General features: G+C 44.1%; 1 protein-coding gene across 14 annotated transcripts in view; it reads left to right on the forward strand.

Moving 5' to 3' along the window:
• The window catches only part of LMO1 (LIM domain only 1), a 343,783-nt gene extending 334,321 nt beyond the window's left edge, over nucleotides 1–9,462 (forward strand). For 4 of the 14 annotated variants that reach the window (XM_054067504.1, XM_054067502.1, XM_054067503.1 and 1 more), the window contains 2 exons: nucleotides 3,996–4,121; nucleotides 8,783–9,448. In XM_054067504.1, the coding sequence (XP_053923479.1) occupies nucleotides 3,996–4,121; nucleotides 8,783–8,888 (232 nt within the window). In that variant the 3' untranslated portion in view covers nucleotides 8,889–9,448. Of the gene's footprint in view, nucleotides 1–3,995; nucleotides 4,122–8,782 lie in introns of all 14 variants that reach the window. The other 10 variants (XM_054067492.1, XM_054067493.1, XM_054067494.1 and 7 more) reach the window with 6 other exon arrangements.
• Nucleotides 9,463–10,877: the final 1,415 nt, after the last annotated feature.

Consider the following 10,877-nt stretch of genomic DNA (forward strand, 5'->3'; position numbering starts at 1 on the left):
CAACCTATCCTTTCTGTACCACTCGTTATTTATAAGTGCCTGTCCTGGTTGCTTTTTTTTTTTTTTTTTTTTTGTCTCCTTTGAAGTCAAGTGCCCCAAAACTTTCACTCTTTTGGTGGAGGGAATATTTTCTACCACTTTCTTGATTGCAGGCTGCTAGCTTGTCAGACACCAGACTGAGATAGAAGAAATGGAGACTCTCTTCTTGTGGGCAATGGCTAGAACAGATTGTTGTTTCTAGTGGTGACAGAAATAGGCAACTGGGTTCTCAGTTTATCTACCCTGCGTGTTTTTTGTTGGAAAAGGAAAAATCTGTTAAAAGGAGCTAAACTTAATGTGTTCTCATGAGAAGTTTCTTACTGTTTTCTTTACAGTAAGGATCCTTTACCATTCTTTTCTCTCCAAAATCTGCCAGGTGCTGTGACTTTACTATAGTTTTAATTAATTTCAGGTATATAGATGGAGTTGGTGAGGTCTGAATCATTTTGCAGAAAGCTACTCTTTAGTCCAGACAAGACTACATAAAAATCATCCTTCAGCAGTTGCCTGCTGTTTCCAGGAGCTCTCCCTTCTTTTCCCATTAATTCATTTGCATTCACTGCTGCTCCTGTATGCCAATTAGCTTTAATTTTTACTATACACACTGACATCAATGGCCAATGAGAACAGCACATAGCGGGGTTTTTAGTGTGCCTATAAACTACAGAAAATTGTCCTTGGACAAACTCCTGCTTTTAGACTGGCTGACAACAATAGACATGGTTAAGTTCAGGCTAAGAGCCATTAAACATAATTACTACCACAGGGTAAAAGTTTAATTGTGCTGAATTTTAAGTCTGCATAGTCTATGCTTCTGTACAAGCTGGCTAGGTCTTCCTGTTACATAAGGGGGAATAAATCTGTATTTAAAAATTATTGCCTTTTAACTTCAAAAGGAGATGAAAAAAATGGGGTTTTTGGAAGAAGCAAAACAACTCAAAACTGAAACCTTTCTGTATTTCCAGCTTCTTTTATGCCAATGGCTGCAAGCTGATAAGTAGATGCTGAGCATCTTCTAATAGATTTTTTTCTCATGTGCTTCAACTTTTTGTGTGTGAATGTGTGAGAGAGTATTGCATCTGTTATGAAGGTGTCTTGGAGACAGAATGCAGATCAGTTTGTTCATGTGGGGTTATTTTAAATTTAACCACAGATGGGGCTTGGGGAAGGTTTTCCCCCTTGTCTTCTCTCCCCCCTCCAAAAACGTACGCTCCCCACCTCCGAAAGTTTCAGCTCAGGTCGCTTCTAAGTAGGTAGGTAGCAGAGCTGGCAGGTTTTTTACAAGCAAAAAAGGCAAAAGTCTGTGTTTATTTTGCTTTTTCTTCCAGCAGATTTAAAAAAAAACAAAAACAACACATTCACTGAGCTGCAAGTTAACAACATATTTTTAGAAGCATGATGAATATACAGGGTTCCAAATCACTCCCTGAAAAGCAGATTAAAATTAGGAAGTGGTGGAATAAGTGTGAAACGTTCGTCTGTTGGGTAAGGAAGGGTATGGAGGACTGTGAAACTTGATAGAAGAGAAAAAGATTAGCACACTGACTAGCTGGAAGCTATGTTTATGTAGACACTAGAAGGCAACACGATTTCAGCTGGACAGAACATAAGCTTCAGATCTTATGCAAACAGTCAGAGCTGTTTAACAATTGGTTTGCCCCCAAAGCCCCTGGAAGGAGACAGGTGACTACGATGCCAAATACATTTTTCATGTTTCTTAAGCTAACTGTTTAAATAGTTAAGTGAACATCTGTCCAAATTTCCCCATCATTTCCATTTAGAAAAGTCTCCTATTTGAAGGCTGAAGAAAAGCGCCTGCTTAACAATGCAAATGGTGCTGTCTGGGGCCCCTTTATTTTGTTTAATCTAGATTGAGCTCCACACAACTGTGATGCTAATGAATAATGGATATTTTATACTTGTGCATGTAGCAGTGCTGGGCAGAGAGCAAATCTAGGATTAAACTCCCAGTTTCCCTGCCTAACATGTTTGACTCAATTTTTGAGTTAGCTCTGACATGGGTACTCTTAAAAATAGATGTCTGGTTTTACAGAAAATGGCAAAACCCTGGCAAAAGCTGTCAAGTTTTGCTATTCCCAAGTGAGGTACTGTGGAAGGGGACAGCTAAGTTGGGGGAGGGAGGGATGTCTGTATTAATGGCTTGATTTGTGAGCGAGTGCTGAATGGGAGCCAGGATGTTTCAGGGTGGAGACCTGTACGCTTTTCAGTGCCACATTTTTTCAGTCCTGTCTGCTGGCGTTAGGCAGCCACGCACTACGCTTAGCCATCTCCCCTGCCTTCCTGCCTAGGGGAGCAAGACCAAGCTGGAGTCAGCTTGCAGGGAGAAAGTGACTGCCCGGGTACCGATTACATAGTCTGAGTTTGCTAATGCAAACTATATGTCTGGGATTTTACTCTGCGTTTCAGCCCTCATTTGATGGAGTCAAAGGGGAGGAAGTTTTGGTACTCCCTTTGGAGTTTTTTCTGTCCTGCAGAAGTGTTTCTGTTTGGTTTGCGTTGTTCAACTTTCAAGGAAAAAAGTAGTGCTGTTTCTTCATAGGAAGTCTTGGAGTTTTCTAGCCAGGCCTATTGAAAGACCGCTGATACCACTTCTAATGAAAAGTAAGGGTAGCCTTTTTTTTATAGCTGAAGAGCAAGCTGATTTTGGTAGCGCAGCACGGTGGGAGAGTTGTGTAGAGGTTTCTGTAACATTGCAGGGTGTTTTAATTCACAATTACTGGCCAGTAATAATTAGTATTGATTAGCTTGGCAAATTGCAGTTTTAGAAATTGGTTATAGATTTTCCTGATGCGTCTCCTCTGTGTGTTATGGAATCAGCCAGAACCAATGGCTTGAAACAAACCATGAGCCCAAATCTGTCTGCAGGCAGTGACGCGTTGCACATGCAGAGCTAATGGTCAGCGGGAATCATACGTCTTGAGGCTCATCAACCCAAGAATATGATTTTTGTCATCTTCTAAGCAAAGTAACTAAGCACATGCGTATTGACCACAGTCTTGAATGAAACTTTTGTGGCCTATTGATTCATGCCCTGGCAGGTTCATGGGGCTTTGTTGTCACGGTGGCATGCTGCCCCTGGCACATGCAGGGCTCTGCAGGGACATCTTGGAGAAGGGGGCTGGGAGAAGAATGCTGCAGTCTTGGTTGAGTCCCCAGGCGGGAGCTGTAACAGCAGCAGACATCTGGGGAGAGAGATAGTGAAAGCCAAGATGAAAATGACAAAGCTTCCAATGCTGAAGGGATGTCCTGGAGGACTGAGGAACTGAAGTGGAACGGCTGAGCATGCTGTTCAGGCCTCGGTGGAAGGGCTTAGCTGGTTCCCGGGAGGGACATGGAGGCAGGAGGAGAGGGGCACAGCCAATAAGGAAGGCTTGCTCTCTGCGATGCCTTGCAAAATGCTGTTGCACTCATCACAAGAGAAATTGTGCTTTTTCATTTTAAACAGCAGGTAAGTGAGGTTCTTCCTGAGCTATATTATAGCATTGCCTGCCAGAGTTGGCAAAGTTTGCAGGTCTTCTGTGTCTTGCTGCAAGAGGCTGCCAGCCCTCCTTTAGGATGTGGCCAGGTGCAGATGGGGCAAGCACACGTGGGGGAGGATGGGCGGCTCCAAGCATGTACCCCATCACTGCAGAGAGACATAGGTTTTGACTGAAATTTTGTGAGCCCAGAATAGTGCTGTAAGTGTTTAATGCTTTTCTCCATTAGACAGCAAATTAGCCCTCAGCTCACAAACCAAATGAAGTTTCATCTTGACAATTGGAGCCTGCTCACCAGGCAGTTTTTTTCTAAGTTCCTGCACACTGGTTGGTCAGCGAAATGGAGACTGGAACTTCTATTTATTGGTGCAATACAGTATTTGATACTGCTAATTACACTTAATTAGTCCTTCCACCATTTAATTAAAATGGCTTCTAATGATTGTGCTTCTTTGGCAGGCTCTTTGGTACCACCGGGAATTGTGCTGCCTGCAGTAAACTGATCCCTGCCTTTGAGATGGTGATGAGGGCCAGAGATAATGTTTACCATTTGGACTGCTTTGCCTGTCAGCTCTGCAACCAGCGGTGAGGACACAGTTATTATACACACAAACACAAATTAATTTATACCTTTGCCCGCAAAATAGGGGAAATGTTTGATCCACATTGCCTGTCTGGGGCTCACAGCCTGCTGGTGTGGGTTGGTTTGTTAGGCTGACCTGGGTGATGCGTGTAAGTACCTGTAGCCCCTTCACTGCAAATCCCTTTGGAGCTGGTGGGAATTAGGGGGGTAAGGGGAGGGCATGAGACACCAGATCTGGCCAAGGTTGTATGCAGCACAGCTGCTGCTGAATAAAACAAACTGCTTCAGTGTCCTTTCACAATCTATCCTCTTTGCAGAATAGAGACGATGAAGACTGGACTTCCTCTGGCAAACTGATGTTATTTTGTTTAAGTCGGGTTTCTAACATGCACAAAAGTGAGGACGGCAAAGAAGAAGGAGAAAGAGAAGGGTCAGGAAGGAGAAAATACTCTAGATAAGCCCTTTCTAACACTAAGAACAAGTCCCTTTAGTTGTGTAATTAATAGGGGATCTTGGTGGTGCGATTTTGAGTGGAGCTTGTGTATTTCTGCTGGGTTTTACCCAGTAGAAAATGTATTTTAAGGAGTACAGTAAGTGTTCATGCACAAAGTTTTCCCTTGGGCTACCTGTAGCCAGATGAGTTTGGGAGGGCTGTGAAAAATAATCCTAGTGCCCTGTCTGTTGTTGATTGTAGGCAGAGTAAAAGACCACAGAGCCAGGTGTGATGCAGTGTCACCTTCTGATCCATCCATCCATCCATCCATCCATCCATCCTTGTCCAAAACAAGCCTGAAACTGCTTGTTGTTCTTACTGCTTTGTAGTTAGGCTGTAGTGACTACCCAGGGCCCAAGGGCTGTGCTAGGATTCCCATTCTGGACCTGTGGTTGTGTTTCCTGGAGGTGAAACTAGGAGGCAATGCTTCATCCCATGTGAATGTGGGAGAGAGGTGACAAAACTTGTGGGAAGATGAAGAACCTAATTCTGTAAATGTCAAGCTAAAAGCCTGACTTAAAAATTCATCACTCACCCTGGAACAAAAGTTACAGTAGGATCTCTAATGAAGCAGCCATACAAATTGTACTTGGGAATGCAAAACCCTGCAAACTGGGGCATGATACTCGTTCCTTCCCCTCCGGCAGTGGCTTAGTTCGTGGGGATGAATGGGGTTGCATCTGGTTGGTGCCACAGCATGGAACAGGAGAATTGGGCAAGCCATTTATAACCCAGGTGGCTTTACTAAACCACGTTATTGAAGGCAGAGTTTGTTCGAGGTAGAGAACTCCTATTAATATTGGTGGTGTCCACAGGCATGGTGGCAGCACTGAGGCGGCAGTGACATCTAGTGGCTCCTGGCCTTGGGCTCCTTTCCAAAAGTCACACTAAATCTTTCGGTTGCCCAGTGTTATGTTGCCACTTTTGGATATGCTCCTGCAACGTCTGTGATTCCTGATCAGCAGCATGTGATTGTCTGCAGAGCTAATATGTTCCCTCCTCGACACTGTACGTCTTCACACAATTGAAATTGCTGGTTGTTAGTGGGGTTTGCCACCAGACTCCAAAGTGTTGCAGAGCACTGCTAGGCTGGAGTTTCTTCAGCCTGCTGATGGAGCCTGGGACAGAGAGGGGTGTTCCCAAGCTCCACACCCGTCCAATGGTTACAGCTTCTCAAATGTCCCTTCTGGCAGAGGTAACACCTCTGGGTTATGCAGACAGAAGTGATGGGTTTGGTCTGTAGGATATCTGTCATCAAACCCCTACTTTAGCCTAGCTTCTCTCATGGAAAAGCATAGTACCACCTAGTTTTCATTTTCAGGAATTTCTTTTTAACTTCACTCTTTAATACGAAGGCTCCAAAGCACTTTTCTCCCTCTATTCCCTCTCTGATTGCTAATGCTGTTATTGCACTCAGTGCAAAGTGCTAGTCTGCCCTTAAAATAACCTCCACGCACTGTCACTGTCTGGCAGGAAAAAGCAGGTAATCTCCCATTCTGGCAGGGTTGTGCTTTGATGCACAAGGGATTTGCCCAGTTGTGGGGAGATGGGTTTTTCTGAAAGATGGGCTGAGTAGACAGTGTAGAGCTATGTAACTGGAGTAATTATTATTTTTGGCTGTGAGCAGAAGGCTACAAACTTTTGTGACTTATCCTCTAGAGATCTCCCCAAAAGGGCAGAATGGAAGCGCTCTTGTAAGAGATGGCATTGAAAGCTTGAACCAAAAACAGTGAGTTAAACAACCCTAAAGTCAAAATTGCAGAGGTGAATGCCAAAACAACTTCTGAATCAGAAACTCTACTTGAAAACCCACCTCATTCCCCAGCTATGAAGATTATGAAGCCTTTTCTTTAATTCTCCTCCAGTTTACTTCTTCTGTAGCTAGACTGTGTCTATGTGGAGACATCAGAACAAAAATCTCTAACATTTTTAACCAAGTGTGCAGTCATTTCATTAGCTTCGTTCTCCAAAACATCAGGTTTGCAGCAAGTTCTACAACGCTACTCAGCCTGCTGTACTTTAAACTGTTAAAAGGTCGACATTGCTTGTCATAATACTGCTGGTAACTGCTGTAACTGGCTATAGATCGGTATTACAAGGGTTGCAGGAAATCCAGCTGCTTGAGTTGCCATTATCTAAAATGTGGGTTTGCTCAGAAGAAAATCACTGCAGAAATGGCAGTGCAGGTTCAGCACCAGTTTCATGCTGCTGCTGGCTGGAACTATATCAGCTGGATGAGCTCTGTGACAGACCTGAGCATAGGGGCTGCTGGTGCTGTCCTATGTCTTGCTCTCAAAGGAGCTATGGGTTGGGACACATGCAACTTGGTCTTAAGTTGCCCCGTTAAGTACTCTGTCACTGGTTGTGATGCATCAGCTGAAGAGAGATCCCAGTTTACTGCTGGTTTTGCAGGACTGGCAGGTAGAAAGAAATAGTTGTTTGCAAGTAAATCAAGCCCTTCTCCTGAAATTTCACAGGGTCTCAGGGTACCCCTGCTATGCTTTTTATTTCCCATGTGCTCATATATACACACACCACCCAAGTCCTCCTTTGATTCCTCTAGACTGAAACCAAGTTTGGCAAGAGACAACTGCTGCTGCTGCTATTGGCCAGAATAATTTTTGCCTATCTATCTCTTTCTAGAGATTTGTGTTGTATGTAAGGTAGGGATAAGTAGCAGAAACCGAGCAGCTGTGTCTGTTATTTATCATGAGTAAACCTACTGGTGGGGAAGGAGTGTGTGCAGTACACCTTCTAGCATAAAAGCTGTTAATTTAAATAGATATTAATTTTTAGCTTTTTAATATACAAAAAAGGCTGAATTTCAGTACTACCAACACACATGCTGCAGAGGGACGATGATGGAAGGTCTCCAGTGAAATCGTATGAAGTAAGAAACAATGCCCGGTTCTCTCTGTACCAGCTTGGCAAATTAATCAATTTGGAAGTGTCCAGTTGGAGAAAATTTGTGCCCACATCAGATCAAAAAATGACCACTCCTGCTCTTTGTAGTGCAAAATAACCAGTTTTATGGGAATGCTCTGCTGGAAGCTGTCCAGGTTAAAAATCCAGAAAGCATTTTGGACAAGGAGTAGGTGACATCCCTGCCAGATCTGTCTGGGAACAGAGGAAATGGGCATTTGAGGTCTAAGTCTCCTGAGGACAGGATCATCTCCACTGATCTTCCTTCAAAGCCCAGTAACATTTGGCCTTGCCAGAGACTGGTTCGTACTGGTTCCCGTGGGCTCAGAGCCCGTGCAGGGAATGGGCTGATGCTCTGGTTTAGTGATCTAAGGCTGATTTAGGACTCAGCACTTGGGGAAGGGAGGCTCAGCCATGCGCTGTGGTCTGTCATCTCCCCACTGGTGTGATGGACAAAAAAACAGCCCCTGAACTGGGTGCAAAGAGCATTATTTGTTATCTTAAGAAGTAAAGATTAGCTTCTGATTCTTGAGCAAGCAGGCAGGGCGAAAAAGCTAGTGGCTTTCAATTTGCAGCTCTCAGATCTTATGTGTAGAACTTTTTTGACCTTAATGGTCAAATAAAATTGTTAAATATCACAAGCCTTTCTGTCAACTTCAATACAAACAGAACAATTTACATGGTATATAGAGAGCAGCGCCCTTCACTCAATGAAGATAAAGGTTAGGAGTCCAGCCACCAGGAAATTTATATTTATTGTTCTGCACTGTACACAAGGCAGTGAGGACGGACTTAATAGCCAGTACTTGCCTGGAAATTAGTTTAAATACTGTCTCACCCAAGGGGACCTTAGAAATGTAGATACCAGCAAAAACTTCAAATAGTCTGTGTAATATCACCTGTTTGATTTCCCGGTTGTAGAGCTGACACCTCTTGTCTGCAGAGACAAATCCCTTCACTGTTCTGGGTCTCCTCCCACTGCTGGTGTGGGACCCGGCAGAGCCTGGGTCTGATTTCTTGAGCTGTTTTGTGCCACAGCTGGGAAAAGGGATGGCAAAACCCTATGGCGAATGCGGGGAGGAGATGAGGAAGTAGAGGCACACAGGCTTTCCCATGGTGCCATGCCGCTGGCAGAGCTGGAAATTGAACTCTGGTCCCCAGAGTCACCTTTGAACCCAAACTGCCTCAAATTCCCCCTGTTCCGTCCTCTGTTCATACTTAAACCTGTTAATTCTTTTTATCTTCCAGGTTCTGTGTGGGAGACAAATTTTTCCTGAAGAACAACATGATCTTGTGTCAGATGGACTATGAGGAAGGGCAGCTGAATGGGAGCTTCGAATCCCAGGTTCAATAACAAACCCTGCTTCGCTGAAGCACTGCGGGATGGGTGCTTGGCCACGTGAGCAGCGAGAGCGCCTGTCAGCTTGCCTGCAATATTTTTTTAATTCTTGGTCCAGAGAGGACTATACATTGTAGTACTTTCCCCCCCAACACAAAGCAGTTACAATTTTAGATGTACGGTTGTGCCTGCTTAGCTGAGCACTGCATTGCCTGTATGTTTGTGAGTTTTTGGGGTCTGGGGGAGGGCTCTGTACAGACTGTTTTCTGTATATAAACTGGAACATTTATTTTATGAAAAAATGTAATGCAATTTTATTACTGGTGTGAATTAAAAATTATGAATGTTTCCTGCTCAGCTGTGGTTTGTTCCTCACGCAGTGAAAGTCTGTATTTCCTGTGCTGCTCGTTGAACAGACTATTAGAAATATATACACACGTTCCTGGAAGCTACATGAATAAAAGCAGAAGCGGGAGCTTGCACACAGAAACTAGGGGAAGGAATGCTGCTGCAGTCAGACCTCTCTGCTCAAAGTGCATGGAGAGTTGTCTGCTTGCTGGGTGGTACAGTGGGAAGGAATGAGCGTGTGGGTGGGTGATGGCTGGGAACCGCCAGTCAGTGTTGCTGGCTGGGTCCTACAGGGTCTGCTGCGCAGTGCCGGGATGCTGGCTGAGAGTCCCCTCGCTATGAATTTATACAAAGCATTTCCATAGGCAGGAGTATTTGTTGGCTGGCTGATACAATGTCTCCAGTCTGGGCTGAGAGGAACAGGCTCCCTCCAGCCCTGCCAACAGTTGACCAGGCATTGATCTGAATATTAATTTCAAGGCTTTTATGGGCAGTGGGGGTTTCCTGCGGGGCCTGGCTTGTCCAGGTCTGAGCTGCTGCAAGCGCTGGTGTGATGGTTGAAATGCAACCGGGTGCTGATGCAGCGTCTATTTTTGCAATTCATTTTGCTTACTCTGTGCCAGATGCTTTGACCTCCCACGTAACAAAAGTGATCAGATTGGAAGCATTTCCTGTAGAAAAGCTCTGAGCTGCGTTCCTGCTGTGATGCTTTATGCAATGGTTTTCGAGGTTATGCAATTCATGTGCAATCTGCTGGACTGTACCAAATGCGTTTCTTTGTATGGTGAGTGTCATTTTAATACAGTGAATCAGTAGCTGTAAAGGATGGCTGAACTTTTGTTTATTTTGTCTTGTTTTTCCTTAGATTTATCCCCCTTTCCTGAGTATTTTTTCCTGACCAGACTTAATAGGTTACTGGTCATGGGTTGCATGTGTGTTCTCTGAATTGCAAACACCAAACACATGTAACAGTTGCCTGTTGCATGAGTCATTTATGTACACTTATATTGCATAGTAGCTAAACAGAAACAAAATACCACTAGAGACTTTATAAGCTTCAAAATATTACCTGTCATTGGAAACTACCACAGATACATGGATTGGTTGAGTGATCTCTCTTTATAAACAGACATTTTGGTTTGGGAGACCTGTTATAAAACATACGGCCTCATCTCCTTTTATTCCCATAAAATTGGATTAGCAAGTAAAAGCCACCTATAGCCACCTATGTATAGGCGGCCTTACAATTGCTGTTCCATTTGAGTGCCTATTGGGGTGGGAAAGGCTGTCTTTTGAGAAACTGTAGAGTTCCTGTTCTTTTTTTAGAGGCTATTACGCATGGCCATGCTGGGGATACTGAAGGAGCAGCTTGCTGCCCAAATGTTTTGATTCCTTGCTTTGAAATGAGCTGTGAGCCCTCCACTGCCTCTGCTTGTGCTCCACAGTGACAGATACCTTTTTGCCCATGAGATTTGCTGTAATTCAACACACAATGGCAGCACGCAGGTTTTGTGCCATGGTGAGGGTGGAAGCAGTAAAACCAGAGCAAACCAAAAGCCCTAACCAAACAAGCTGGTGGGGTTGTTTAGTTTCTGAAGGAAAGTTTTAGCACCATTTAAGAAACAAAAAAGTCTTTCAGTGAATGATGTTTAAACG

Source organism: Cuculus canorus, chromosome 5 (assembly GCF_017976375.1).
Source record: "Cuculus canorus isolate bCucCan1 chromosome 5, bCucCan1.pri, whole genome shotgun sequence".
In the NCBI taxonomy this organism is placed as follows: Eukaryota; Metazoa; Chordata; class Aves; order Cuculiformes; family Cuculidae; genus Cuculus; species Cuculus canorus.